This window comes from Silurus aristotelis (assembly GCF_946808225.1).
Source record: "Silurus aristotelis genome assembly, chromosome: 5".
NCBI classification, from domain to species: Eukaryota; Metazoa; Chordata; class Actinopteri; order Siluriformes; family Siluridae; genus Silurus; species Silurus aristotelis.
The window spans coordinates 22,826,709-22,842,303 of NC_139578.1; the positions used below are offsets into that span (position 1 = coordinate 22,826,709).

Here is a 15,595-nt window from a genome sequence, read left to right on the forward strand (position 1 = left end):
GTTAATATCATGCAAGATGAAGGTCCCTATATACTGATCAAACCAAAATATTGTATTTGTCACATACACACATCATAGCACAGTGAAATTTCTTCACATATTCCAGGTTGTTAAAGAGCCTGGGGTCAGAGCACGGGGTCAACCATCATCCAGAATCTGTGGCTGATATAGAGTTAAAATTAAAATTAAATTTTTAACTGCTATAATACAAGATACACACTCAAAGTGGTAAGGCAAATTCCTGTGGTACTCTTTGATGGAGTGTGGAAATTTGAGCCACTTGGTTAATCAGCTTTCAGTGCAGATTTATCAGGTAAATATTGCTTGATGGAGATTTGGGAAATCTTGGGACCTGTTGAAGAGATCATCATGCAGATAGCTTGGGAAACATCTGGGGATATCTCAGGGAGAACTGGAGTCTGTGAATGCAGATATGTATCAGCTTCTGTACTTAGCCATGATCTGGGTTTGTGTTGTGGGATTTCAGAAGTGCTGGAAAATGGGAGTGTAAGAATGACAAATGATAAGGTTCCCTGTATACTGGCCTTTTGTTTGTCAGGTTATAGCAGAGCAAAATTAATTTCTTCACATTTCCCTGCTTGTTTAAGAGCCATCAAATTCTTTCAGAATGGAATACAGAGGATGAAACATGGACAGACACGTGGGCGTCCTCAAATATCGCAACACTACAAATCCCAGGATCCTGCGGGGTCGGCTGTGATTTCCGGGTTTGGAGTGTTGCCGTGGGAAGGCGTGTGCCGCGGAGACGGGTTGGAAATGACGGGAGCTGAGACCGGATTCAGCGGAATCACCGGGGCATAAGGCACAGGGCTCGGACACCGCGATTTGGGGTGTGTGTATGTGCGCGCGCGCTTCAGTAAGCTCGGTGTTGAACTATTTCAAGTGGTCTGTCTTGCTATATTCATGCACTCCGTCCCACCTGCTCTGCTCTGACTAGCGTGACAGCTAATCCTTGCTATGGAATTTGGTCTATAGATTTTCTCCGGGACTTTACTTTTTTGGTTGCTGCTACTAATGATCCGGGGTACTAACCAGAGATTCCGCTGTTCCTGCTGATCTCGGCTTTTTTTTTGCTTACATAACCCGGGTTTGTGCTGATCCTTCAGTGTTAAAGCCCAGCAGCAGAAAGCTAGCTTACCTAAAGTGAACAATTCTGGAGTCCTTGGCAAGTTAGCTGGACATTAGCAGGCTAATTAGTTAGCCGCGCCGCTGCGCAATGGTTGTATTCGAGACGGGATGAAAATCTGGACATAAAACACGAGTACAGTCGAGATCAGGAACTAGTGTAATAGAAGACATGTTAGTGTGTCTCTGTTGGACCGCTGATCGGCTCATGGGCTTAGGGTTCGGCCCAAAGTCCATACTACACTAATAATTAGTATGGAGACGTAGTGCGCGCAGTGGCCAGTCACCATAGCAACCGCACTACACGCTCATACTATTTAATACGCTAGTATGCGGTTTCCATCAATATAAGGTCCTTTCTAAGATCTGCACCTGAACACTCACTTTACAGACTATCAGAGCATATTTATCTTTAGTCACATTTATATAGACTGTAGATGAGATTTAAAATTATTATTAATATTTAATGGATAGATGGATAGATACATATTGTCATTGCACATTACAGAAGTGGATAAATGTAAACAGCAAATAAATATAATGGCTATGGCAGTGTAAAAATGTGCATTAGCTGTTGAGTAAGAACAACAAGTAAATATAAAGTCTCTGAACAGTGTGTGGGAGCTGTGAGCAAGTATGCTAAAAATACATTTAAACACATGCACACGTATATGGACATATATGAGAAGTTATATTAGTGCAAGATGTGTGTAAGGTTCTATGTGTAGAGAATGTGGGATATAAAAATTTACAATATCGGATATGTACAACAGTGCAAAGTAATGGAGAGTGTGTAAGAGAAGTGAAGAAAAGAGTGCAGGCAGGGTGGAGTGGGTGGAGAAGAGTGACAGGAGTGATTTGTGATAGAAGGGTATTTGCAAGAGTGAAAGGGAAAGTTTATAGGACTGTGGTGAGACCTGAGATGTTGTATGGATTAGAGACAGTGGCATTGAGTAAAAGACAGGAGGTGGAGCTGGAGGTAGCAGAGCTGAAGATGTTGATGAGGATGGACAGGATTAGAAACGAGTTATTAGAGGGAATGTGCATGAAGGACATATTGAAGACAAGGTGAGAGAGGTGAGATTGTGGTGGTTTGGACATGTGCAGAGGAGGGATATGGGGTATAGGCGAATGCTGAGGATGGAGCCGCCAGGAAGGAGAAGAAGAGGAAGACCAAGAAGGAGGTTTATGGATGTGGGTGAGAGAAGACATGCCGGTAGTTGGTGTGAAAGAGGCAGATGTAGAGAACAGGGGGGTATGGAGACGGATGATCCGCTGTGGCAACCCCTAATGGGAGGAGCCGAAAAGAGAAGAAGAAGATGATTGTATATTTACAAAAGTTATGCACAGTGTATAACCAGATGAAATATACTATATATATATATATATATATATATATATATATATATATATATATATATATATATATACAGTGAGGAAAATAAGTATTTGAACACCCTGCTATTTTGCAAGTTCTCCCACTTAGAAATCATGGAGGGGTCTGAAATTGTCATCGTAGGTGCATGTCCACTGTGAGAGACATAATAAAAAAAAAAAAAATCCAGAAATCACAATATATGATTTTTAAACTATTTATTCGTATGATACAGCTGCAAATAAGTATTTGAACACCTGTCTATCAGCTGGAATTCTGACCCTCAAAGACCTGTTAGTCTGCCTTTAAAATGTCCACCTCCACTACATTTATTATCCTAAATTAGATGCACCTGTTTGAGGTCGTTAGCTGCATAAAGACACCTGTCCAACCCATACAATCAGTAAGAATCCAACTACTAACATGGCCAAGACCAAAGAGCTGTCCAAAGACACTAGAGACAAAACTGTACACCTCCACAAGGCTGGAAAGGGCTACGGGGAAATTGCCAAGCAGCTTGGTGATAAAAGGTCCACTGTTGGAGCAATCATTAGAAAATGGAAGAAGCTAAACATGACTGTCAATCTCCCTCGGACTGGGGCTTCATGCAAGATCTCACCTCGTGGGGTCTCAATGATCCTAAGGAAGGTGAGAAATCAACCCAGAACTACACGGGAGGAGCTGGTCAATGACCCGAAAAGAGCTGAGACCACCGTTTCCAAGGTTACTGTTGGTAATACACTAAGACGTCATGGTTTGAAATCATGCATTGCACGAAAGGTTCCCCTGCTTAAACCAGCACATGTCCAGGCAGGTCTTAAGTTTGCCAATGACCATTTGGATGATCCAGAGGAGTCATGGGAGAAAGTCATGTGGTCAGATGCGACCAAAATAGAACTTTCGGGTCATAATTTCACTAAACGTGTTTGGAGGAAGAAGAATGATGAGTACCATCCCAAGAACACCATCCCTACTGTGAAGCATGGGGGTGGTAGCATCATGCTTTGGGGGTGTTTTTCTGCACATGGGACAGGGCGACTGCACTGTATTAAGGAGAGGATGACAGGGGCCATGTATTGTGAGATGTTGGGGAACAACCTCCTTCCCTAAGTTAGAGCATTGAAGATGGGTCGAGGCTGGTTCTTCCAACATGACAATGACCCGAAGCACACAGCCAGGATAACCAAGGAGTGGCTCTGTAAGAAGCATATCAAGGTTCAGGCGTGGCCTAGCCAGTCTCCAGACCTAAACCCAATAGAGAATCTTTGGAGGGAGCTCAAACTCTGTGTTTCTCAGCGACAGGCCAGAAACCTGACTGATCTAGAGAAGATCTGTGTGGAGGAGTGGACCAAAATCCCTCCTGCAGTGTGTGCAAACCTGGTGAAAAACTACAGGAAACGTTTGACCTCAAACAAATGCTACTGTACCAAATATTAACATTGACTTTCTCAGGTGTTCAAATACTTATTTGCAGCTGTATCATACAAATAAATAGTTTAAAAATCATACATTGTGATTTCTGGATTTTATTTTTTAGATTATGTCTCTCACAGTGGACATGCACCTACGATGACAATTTCAGACCCCTCCATGATTTCTAAGTGGGAGAACTTGCAAAATAGCAGGGTGTTCAAATACTTATTTTCCTCACTGTGTGTGTGTGTGTGTGTGTGTGTGTGTGTGTGTGTGTGTGTGTGTGTGTGTGTGTATATATATGTGTGTGTATGTGTATATATATATATATATATATATATATATATATATATATATATATACATTTTTTTTGTGTGTGTTTTTAAGCTTACAAACCTTACATTTACATTCATTCATTTGGCAGCCGTTTTTATCCAAAGCTTGCGGTTTGTCACAAGATAGCAATAAACACAAGATGTGCCCATAATACCAGGTTTCAGTCCCTTAAAAAGGGTAAAAGCTAGGACGGGAAGGGATCAAGGATAATAAAAGGCACAAGAGACGAGTTTTCAGTTTCTTGAAGACTGAGGGATTCGGCTGTTCCAATGGAGTTGGGTAGGTCATTCTCCCAACAGGGAATGGTAAAAGGAATCATTCAGGAGAGTGATTTTGTCTCTCTGTGAATGGAACATGAGCCACTGCTCATTCACCAACTGCAGACTTTTGCAGGGAATGTAGATGCATGGCAAAGGTAGGAGGGTCTGGAGCCCGTGACTGTTTTGTAGGCAAGCATGGATGTCGTGAACCTGATGCGAGTCACGACTGGAAGCCAGTGCAGAGAGATGAGAAGCAGTGTGACATGGGCTCTCTTTGGGCTCATTGAAAACGTGCTGCTGCATTCTGAATTATTTTCAGAGGTCTCATTGCACATGTTGGAGGTCCAGCCAGAAGAGCATTGCAAAAATCCAGCTAGGAAATGCGATGGGCATTTTCCATTAGGAAGCGTCTGATCTTCCTGATGTAGCGTGAACCTTTTTTTTTTAAGAGAAATAGTTTTTACCCCCAAAGACTACTACTGTATTCATTATAATATTGAAACCATAAACACTACTGATATACTACTGAAATCTCACCTGATATATCCAGCATGATACAGTAGTAACATTTGAAAACCCCACTTTGTGATCAAACATATGACAGTAACATTAGAAAAGCCCAATTTTTGTCTGTCATATCTTTTGAAATGTCAAAGTGTCCTGCTGTTTCTTGTTATAATGTCTATTAGGGTAGTCTCTTGGGCTCGATGGAGGCGATCAGGAGCGCAGTGACTCCGCGGGCGCCGGCGCCGGTGAAACGTGTGTCCGAGGTAGACTTCCGCTCAGGCACGGCGCTTGAACATCTGGCTTCACATGTGCAGGAGCTGGTACAGCTCGAGCAAGGCGAGTTTGGAGACCAGACAGCTCTCGAGGTGCACACAGCCAAGGACTTCATCTTCAACATGCTTGGTGAGAAGAAATTGCTTTCAAAGTTTTACCTCCTAAAGAGAAATTTATGTTAGATGCTGCACAGTAAGTGTTTTGGGACAATATATCACTGATGCAGTGTTGTGGGGCGTCACCAGCGCCGGTACCATATATCAGGATTAGTTTTTTAATATCAGCACCTCCCAAAGTTCTGCAACAGAATGCTAATCACTTAAGAGAAAATTACTGTTCTTCCATTATCATTGATCAAAATACAGACTTTTACCAGCCTTTAAACACCATCTGAGCTTTTACTGCATAATCCTGTATACACAGGCACAGCAGTATAAATGCTATAAATGTCCTCGGTACTCCGTGGCCAATAAAATCCAGATAAATCCGTCCAATATTAAGTTATTTTTTTATCTTGCTTTATTCAGAACAATATCATATTATGACTGCATTTTGGGTTCCAAAAATGGATTATGGATGTGAGTCAAAGCAATCATAGGATACGCAGTCAGGTTCAGATTTATTCAGTGCTGCACGATTAATTGTGTGATTATATGGCGGCAAACGTTGCGATTTAATGAAACAAATAAGTGCATGTGTGGACACATACTTTCTGAGAACAGTTTGCAGACCAGATAGTCTCAGTTTAGGCAATGCACGTGTGGTTACGTGACTTTCCGGTGCGCTGCACAGAGACCAGGTGAAGATGGATGCCGAGCAGACCGACACTAAACTGGTAGCCAAAACCAAAACGTGTTCTATACTCCTGTTATATGGCATTATTTTAGCTTTAACATTACCAACACCTGAGCAGAGAGGAACTGTACAAGATTTGCTAAATTAAAGTTGCTACATCAGGTGGCAATCTTCACTTTTGCCCCGCCGCTTTCCTGTTCTTCGTACTCACGCAGGGATACACACCCACTCGCGGTAACGCGTAACTCGCGCACACTCACGGATTGATGCGCCTTCACCTGGCAACCTCCATTTAACCCACCCACATACTTTTACACATACTACATACAGTCTGTTAACCCCCTCCCCCTTATTATTATTATTATTATTATTATTATTAATAATGATTTCAAAATTGCCTGTAAATAATTGAAATGGGGGAGGGGAGCAGCAGAACATTTCAGTTTGTTTCGATAAAATGTTTCAAATATCTTATTTTTGTGAAGATATACATTTTAGTTATTTACAGGACGTACAAGTTTCGACATGCATATTTACATTTTTAATAAAAAAAAAATTAGTAAATGTTATTTGTAAAGTTATACACAGCTGACAGTAAAGAAAGGGACAAAGATTTACTGCAGGGATATGGTATCGGTCCAAGTTTAAATCGTCCTGTAAAATACAACCCCGCGTTTGAGTTTCCACATAAGTGAAAAGTCGCTGGTCACGTTTTATTCCTCATGACGTTGGGCAAATGAAGAAAAATGGACTCCTCCATGTTTTTGTTAGCAACAGGTTAGCCAGCTGATTGTGATAAATGTTTCCCTCCTCGAACTGTGATAGTCAATATTTCCGATTTAATGAGCGATTATATCAGGATTTTGGTTCAGTGAAAAGCTAAGACTTGTGTGTATATACAGTACTGTGTAGCTTACTGTCACAGGGTTTGTTTCTGATACATTGTCTAAACATTTTCTATTGCTATCTATTGCATATGACTGGATGAAATTATTGATACAGTGGCATTTATGTCATGAGAGAGACATGATTCATGATGCAAGACATAATACAAAGTCAATAGTAAATTCAATAGTTTTTTATATATAAGAACTATAAAAAAAAAAATATATATATTTCTTGTAAAATCCCCCATCCCTGAATGATCATGTATAAAACAGAGTAAAGTGATTACATACTGTGCACATGACAGCAAAGTGTTTAAATGTAGTAATTATTAGAAATGGAAGGCCACAGAGCTGACAAAATTAATCAGTGATCTCTCCGCATGAACACGGCCTTACGATGAAGCAGGGAGATTTTGCTGGTAAAAAGTACTCGAGTACATTAACGAAGTAAAAATTCCACACTTCTGTCTACCACTGCTGCATTTTGAGCACAATGGTGTTGTCATCAGAGCTACAGTTATTGACCGTATGGTAATACTGTAATCGACGTTGCTGTATTAACAGTTCATTTCTGATATTATAAACCCCAGGTCAGCCAGAGCAGTGAAAAAAAATATCCTTTAACTATAAACTTATGTTTACTCAACTGTAAAAGGAAATTGTTCGATTTTTTCAGTGACATATATAATTGCAACCTTTTAAGAGCAAGTTAACAGCGTAACAGCTTTTAATCACACACGCACGATACGAAGCCAATTGTTGCTAACAGTAAACAATATTCCAAAATGCATGACTACTGTGTTGTTTTTGTTTCATCAGTATATTGGACTGTAAATGTAGAGTTAGTACAAAATCTTGACTTGTTTTTTTGGGGGGTTTTTTCCCTCAAAGCTAAAATGCAATGTGTTTTGTTAAATTGTGAGCAGTTTTCCCAGACTGCGACACATGCAGAGCGAACAGAGAGTTGCTTTTGCTCTCACCCTGTGTTGTAATGAACACACTTCAGTACAGGTGTTGCAGTAAATTTTATTTTCACAAAATGCTATGAAATGGTCGTGTTGGCAGTTCAGGGTCTAGATATTTTGTTCCACAGAAGTGAGATTGCCTGTTTTATTTATTTATTTTTTTTTTTTTTTATTTTTTTTTGGTGAGCTCATGTAACCAATAGGTGGCACTGTTCTCATCCGCTTTCTTTTTTTCCTGCAGCATCACTAAACCAATCCAGCTTCTTTGTTTTTTTTCTTCTCGGTTTATAAAGTCATTCTCTCCCCTGAATATTCCCTTTCTCATCATCCAGCCCACACACACAGGGTAACTGTCATCCTGCCTGCGGTTCTTCCTCGCTATGACAATAGGATGGGGAGAGATACTTGCTCGGGCTCTCTATAGTTCTGTTAAATCTTAAAATATCATAACCGCCCATAATCTTGTCAAACACTGGATTAGTTCACTGACAGCTTCTCTGTATCAGTCTCAGCCTCTCTCTTACTCTCTCTTTCTCTTTTTTTTCTGTCTGTCTCGTTGTCGCCTCGAGTTTTTTTCATGCCACATAATCCGTCTTGTGTTTTCTGTTTTCCGCCTGTCGGATAGATTTATTTATCTCCTATATGTTTTTTTTTTTATATATATATATATATATATATACAGTAAATAAACCTGCACCTACTTTCAAGGGTTCAAGCAGATTTTCAATATGTTTATTTTATTTTATTTTTTTCCTCTCTCTCCTTTATGCTCTCCCTTGTTCTAGTCGATAAGTGTCTGGGAATAAAGCGAAGATCCTTTTAGAGGCTGCGAAACTAGATTTCACTACATTCCTCTCTCTTTTATTTAGCTCGCAGTTTAATGATTAAAAGATTGCTTTAGTATTGAACGTATCACCCAGGCTGTGAGAACGTATCAAAGCTGTTTGATTACTTCACCGCACCCTGTACGTGCTCACGGTCAAGCCTGGCTTAATTAGGCAGATTAAAAAGGCACGCTGTTTGTTTTGAATGCAGGTATTCCCTGAACGAGCTGCATCGATGTTTTTACTGCCTATCTGTCATCCAGAATTTGTATGTTTTTCTGATGATGAAAGGGAGCAAAAACATTTGCATTCCAGTCAAAATCATGTGTTTGGACCAGCTCTCTCACGGCACCTTTCCTTTACAGATATTAACATAATCTTTCTATGTTTGAATCTCTGAAATAAAGTCAAATGCTTAGCTTTTTTCTCCCTGAAGTACTCATTACACTGTAGCAGTATTACTGCACTACTAGCTATAGATTTTATGGGAATAAAAAAAGAAAACAGCAAAGCAGCTCATGGATCATTAGGTCATAAATAAATGAAGGACAATGGCTAATTGAGAAAGCTAACGATGTTGAGGTTTGGTAGTACATTGGGGGAAATTATTATTTGATTCCCTGCTGATTTTGTGAGTTTACCCCCTTACAAAGACATAAACAGTGAAAATAAAATTTTGGTAGGTTTATAAATTAATTTGTATTTGATTGAGTGAAATAAATATTTAATCCTGTAACAAATTAGCAAGAATTCTGACTCCCACAGACCCAAATTAGTCCTGTCTCTGTAGGAAAGTTCGCCTAATATGAACTTTCTATGTGTACGAAAGACACCCTTCACAGAATCAACCTCTTTCAAAGGACAACAGGTACAAGATTGTAGACCTGCACAAGGCTGGAATGGGATACAAGAGCATCAGATTGTTGCCTTGGCCGTATGTTTTTGGTCTTTGTCATGTTGGAAGATCCATCCACGACACATCATCAGTGTTCTGGCTGTGGTCAGAAGGTTCTCATCCAAGATTCTATAGTGCAATGGTCCTGTTTATGTGGTGAAGTCTTCCTGTACCCTTAGTAGAGAAACAGCTCCAAAGCAGAATGTTTCCTCCTCCATGTTTGACAGTGGGGATGGTGTTCTTGGGGTCATCATTTCTCTGCTATATAAGTAATGAATAATATTAACAATAAGAATATATGTTTATGCTGTTGAGCAGGCTAAATGAGTCACAGGGCTGAGATTACAATCTGAGTGTTTGTCATGTGTGTAATTAGGTTTTGATTGTATCAGAAAGTGTGATTAAGAGTAACGCCCTGGAATACATTATTACAGCGGGGATGCTTTGTGGCGAGTAATATTTGCTACTGCAAATGAGAATTCATTCCTCTTAGAACTCCTCGCCTTGACCCGAGACAGCTGGAAGATGAGCGATCGAATTCGATTTATTCCACATTCGTACCTGCATATTTTATAGACACACTTCAGACAATATGACAAATGCCATTAATGCTTTTGGTTCTGGTTGTGAAGCTTAAATGATAAAACTGATTTTAGGGCTCGTAGGGAACACATTTGCATAATTATATTGCCGCGTCTAACAGCATGACGAGCCGCTGCCTAACGTCTTTTGGCTCTGACAGGTCGTGCATTTATATCCGACGCTAAAAACTTTGTAAAAAGACACATTATAACTATATAACGCTTTCACGCTGTCACGCAAAGCTCTTTGGAAAAATCATAGATGTTTCAGGAGATGGCTTTCAAATTCTCAGCTAATATAAACTAAAGGACTTTACCTAGGTTTTATATATGAGGAATGAAAGACTGGGCATACTGTTATAATCAGTGAGCGGGTGTAGGCATGTGACATCATATGAACCTGAGTTGCTGTCTTTTATTACCGAAAAATAACCAACCAAATGTATGTGGACACCGGATCATTTAGATTTGTATTTGCTCTTTTTCTGTTATAATGACCTCCACCTGGTGTGCAGTAAACATTGCATTTCATCCCAATGTTGCTCAGTTGGGTCGAGGGTCAGAACTCAAGCCACTCAAGATCTTCCACTCAAGCCCATGTAAATTATATTGTCCTAGAGCTCTCTTTGTGCACAGGGGCATTGTCATGCTGAAACAAGTTTGGGTCTCCTAGTTTAGTGAAAACATGATGCATCCCCATGTAAAGACATCCTATACAGTTGTGTTCCTTCAACTTTGTGGTAACAGTTTAGTAAAGATATGGCTGGAAAAGTCAGTAGAAAAATTTAACAGTTTACATTTGTTAGATCCCATTCAGATAATAATAGATGTGTATGTTTTACATTTGATATTTCATTTTCTAAAGCTATGATCTTAACTGTTCTACTAATTTCTGCATACTTTAGCAAATGTATGCATTCCTTTCATTCATTCACATAAAATGAAGAGGAATTTTTGAAGCTGGACATAAACCCTAAAGAACCCATAACATTAGCATTAGCTGCTAGGATTCTTTAGTCTTTTTAGACACTACGCTATCTCTTTCTTTTTTTTTTTTTTTTTATACCCCTGACATTGTTGTGCATGTTTTCAAGTTTAATAATAATAATACTAGTAATAGTAATAAAATGCACTTAAAGTGCGGTAAACTTGCTGTCCACCACTTAATACGTTCCTGAGGGAACTCCTATTTGAACTATGTTCCACACGTAAAAACGTTTGTGTTCGGTACACAAAAATTTGGTATGGATACGTGTACCGCTGCAACCCTACTATACAGTGATGCATTACAGCAAGTGCATTAAAATCAATATTATCAGAGCTGCTGTTAGAGAAATTTAATCAGCACTGTTTGACCAATGGGAGTATTTTTTTTTCCAGTCATTTGTTTTCTCCCTTAAAATGACAGAGAGAGAAAATTCCTATTCCTTTTTGACACTTCTTTGATTCACTTCTTGTTTGTGGCACATACTCTATCTCAACAACAAAGTCCTTGCATCATTTATGCATATGATTAAATATGGTACCATGCATATTTATTGTTGTATTCTCAAATCTGATAACAACAGTCTCTATAGTAACTGCTATTTTGGACATTTCAGATATGCGTTTTGTTATTTAAGAAAGAAAGTGTAACTATTAATTATTTTCATAATGAGTATTGCCATGGTGTAGGTTTCTGCTAGGATAGTTAATCCACCATGAATAAGTCTGTTATGTTGCCAAGAAGGAGAAAAAGACATCTGTGAACTATAAAGTCTGATAGTCATTCATTAATAAATAGAAATAGCAGTAGTTGACAAATCAATCTGTTATTAAAGTAAAAAATAGACTTTCATATATACAGTGCAACCTTGATACTCGCAGGGCAAGTTTTGACTCTCTTTTTTTGATGGTTACTTTTTTAACGTGATTTGTACATGTACTGTACTGAAAACTCAACGAAAACTGAATTTCTTTTCCAAAATGTTTTATGTTTAATGTTAAATGAGTTACACTTAGTCCGTTTCCAAATGAAAAGTCGCAAACTATTGAGGTCGTGAGTGTCAAGGTCGCAAGTATCGAGGTTCCACTATTCTGACTCAAAACACTTATGTAAGTCACTCTGGATTAGGCCATCTGCCAAAATACAGTTAATGTACTATTATTGGAAAATAATCAGCTCCACTCAGCATTAAGTCAGACCACTTCATCTTTGGTTATATATATATACTCCCATAAATAATTGTTCTACAAGTCATTCTTTTGCACTTACATATTGTCTCAGAGTGGCATAAAAGAGAATTTAAGTAAGCAACTCTAATATGCTGTGAGTATAGTGACAAGAATGGAAAGTCAATCTTTCCCATCCATGAGCATTATACAGGTGGTTTAGTTTGTTGCATGGTCAAGGTACATTTGATGCTTTTATTAGAGTGCACAGAGACATGGTGATAAGCCAAAAGAAATCTAAAATATCTGCTTATTTCATGGTACAGTGAACAAATAAAAAGAAATATGTTCTCTTTTTGTATTTCCATTTTACTCCATGCTTCACAGCATGTTTGCTCTCTATCTCTTTACTGCTCTCTTTTTTCCCTTTATAGCCCCCTCTTTTCACACTTATTCACACATGCAAGAAAAGTTTTACACCCACGCCTTCATCACTGTGTGGAACAAGGTTCATACGCTGATTTAGTTTGCACATAATTGAATGAGTGAAATTATATAGTACGGTTTAGGGTGGATTTCAGTTTCGCTCGCATTTCTACCTGTTGTGTTCTGTTAACATGGAAAGTCTCTTGTGAGGCTTTCTTTTTCAAAGGCTGGTAAAATTTTGAAAACCATACTGTTCAGTGTTGCCTTGGGTTATGAAAGGCTGACATTTAAAACAAAGTCTAAGGCAATTGGATTTGTACCATTGTGATAATGTCATTGAACATTCTGTGCCACACTTCTATTCTATTTTTCTCCCAGTGTATCAAAATGTATTTTCTGACTCACTGAAATTGTCTTCTCTCAGGCCTGGTCCAGAAGGTCGACAAGAGGCTGCCTGTCGCAAATGAATACCTGTTATTGTCAGGCGGTGCCAGAGAGGGTGTTCTTGATCTGAACCCAGAAGAGCTTGGTGACTATGTAAGAGGTGTAGACTTTGACCTGGACTTCACCCTTCTGGTGCCTGCGCTCAAACTGCACGACCGCAACCAGCCTGTAACTCTGGACATGCGCCAGTCTCCACCGTGTCACTCCTGGCTAAGCTTACGGCTTTGTGACCCGGCCATGCTAACCCGATGGGGTATCTGCTGCGAAGACGAGCCTAACAATCGGCGCCAGGAAGATGGTGAGGAAGAAGAAGGTGGTTCCATATTGGGCTCGATTCCCTCTCTCCAGTCTCCCCAGTCTTTGGACGGATGCTACTTCTCTCCCCTGCTGGTCACAGAATGGTTTTGGAACGTAGTCGGCACAGCAGTTGAGGAGCTAAAGCGGCACCCACAAAGAGGTATTCCAGTTCCTGATCGTGTGGAACGCAATGGACCTTTGACCACGCTGATCCTTAAAGCTGGCACCAGCCGTGTCCTCTATGATCTCTTGCCTGTTGTGTCATTTCGAGGCTGGCCAGCTGTAGCGCAAAGCTGGCTCACTACCAACCACTTCTGGGATGGAAAGATCACAGAGGAGGAGGCAATCAGTGGGTTTTATCTCCTCCCTTGTTGCTCTCCAACTGCTGGCTCAGCTTCAAGGCCTGACCGCGAATGGAGACTTGCATTTTCCCGGAGTGAGGTCCAGTTGAAGAAATGCGTGCCTTTTCCTATGGCCGCAGCCTTCCAAGCAGCCAAAGCTGTTGTGTCAAGACTGCTGGCACGCCCTCGTACTGGTCTTAGCCTTTACCACCTGCGCACCCTACTTTTCTGGGCTTGTGACCGCTTACCTGCAGCCTACTTGAGCTGTTCAGAACAAGAGACACCAGCTCGTTTGTTTCTGGGTCTCTTGGATGACCTGGCGCACTGTGTACTGGGTAAAAATTGCCCCAACTATTTCCTCCCTCAGTACAACATGTTGGAACATCTTACTGACGACGCAGCCCTGCTGGTGGCCCGGAAACTGGCACACTTGCGCTCAGATCCAGCTGAACATTTGCGTGCGGCGCTTGAGCAAGCTCAACAGGCCTGCCAGCTGAAACGAGAAGCTGCTGGGACGAGTAACGGGCACGGGGCCTCGTCACCAAGTTCGGGTCCTTCGAAAGCCACCTCCCCTCAAGATGACCGCCTAGCCCAGAGACTGCAGCAGCTGGTTACAGAAAACCCTGGCAAGTCGATTTCGGTCTTCCTTAACCCAGACGACGTGACAAGACCGCACTTCCGCATCGATGATAAGTTCTATTGAACAGGTAGCGCCCCAGCAAGAGCCCTACACACTGCCTGAGGAAAATATAATGCCCCTCTTTCTTCCTTAGCCACTGAGGTAAAGCTAAAATTCAAAGTTAAGAGCACACACACATACACAATCCTCCACTCCACTGTGCATTGTGCTGTACTGTATTAAACCGCTCACATGCAGGCTGGGCACAATCAGTGATGTATTTTGGCCAACGCTACAGTCTGCAATCCAGCTCCGCGAGATATGATTAAGCTGCTACTAGAGAGACCATCTGTCCCAAATCAAGTCTGCTGTCAGCTACATGGCTGCTACCAAAAGAAACAAAAAATCACCAAATGGAGAAAGGCACAAGAGCAGCTGTTTTTGGATCTTGTATGCCATTTGATGAGAGGCCTTGAAGCTGTATTGCTCAGTGAAATCTTAATCCTGCAACCTGTATTGGATTATAAATATCTTGCACAGCTTGAAACAATAGTTCAGTTCAAGGATTTTACATCCTGCTACATACTGCTGATCTTTTTTTTTCTCCGTTATACACTGGTAAACAGGAAGGTGGGCAATGATCTAAACCAAGGTATATTTTAAATCACTGGATGTTAATTATAATTTTTTTTTTATCGCAAAGGAGTTGAATGGACTGTATATATATATATATATATATATATATAAAAAAAAAAGATTTTTCTTTCTCATCTCTTTCTCTTTCTCAGGTACTTTTTTTGTTGTTGCAAAGATGAAGGCATTTCCAGTACGTTTGGTATTGCCTCTGTGCCTCCTTACTATTGTATGTGTCTCAAATGACAGACAACCATTAAAAGGCAGCCTTAGGCTTGGAAGCCATGATGGCTTGGTGATAAGAGCGAGGTTGAGATAAAGGTCTAGCAAGTCTCCAGTGCATTACTTTTAAGTCAGCCTGTCCTACACAAGACTAGACTGAGCCCCATAACTGCACTAAAGCTGTCTTTAGGAAAAGCCACAGGCC

The 15,595-nt window shown here is 40.4% G+C and overlaps 1 protein-coding gene across 1 annotated transcript; it reads left to right on the forward strand.

Annotated features, from left to right (window-relative positions):
• The first annotated feature begins 695 nt into the window (after nt 1–695).
• tmem102 (transmembrane protein 102) lies at nt 696–14,664 on the forward strand. The gene is made up of 3 exons (XM_083541498.1): nt 696–851; nt 5,220–5,439; nt 13,259–14,664. The coding sequence occupies exons 2-3, from the start codon at nt 5,238–5,240 to the stop codon at nt 14,617–14,619; spliced, it is 1,563 nt and encodes a 520-aa protein (XP_083397624.1). The 5' UTR covers nt 696–851; nt 5,220–5,237; the 3' UTR covers nt 14,620–14,664.
• Nucleotides 14,665–15,595: the final 931 nt, after the last annotated feature.

Bases quoted from the DNA above. Each gene is read 5' to 3' on its own strand.
- tmem102 (XM_083541498.1), top strand. From the start codon at position 5,238: ATGGAGGCGATCAGGAGCGCAGTGACTCCGCGGGCGCCGGCGCCGGTG. The intron at 5,440-13,258 runs GTGAGAAGAAAT...GTCTTCTCTCAG, and splicing joins CTTCATCTTCAACATGCTTG to GCCTGGTCCAGAAGGTCGAC.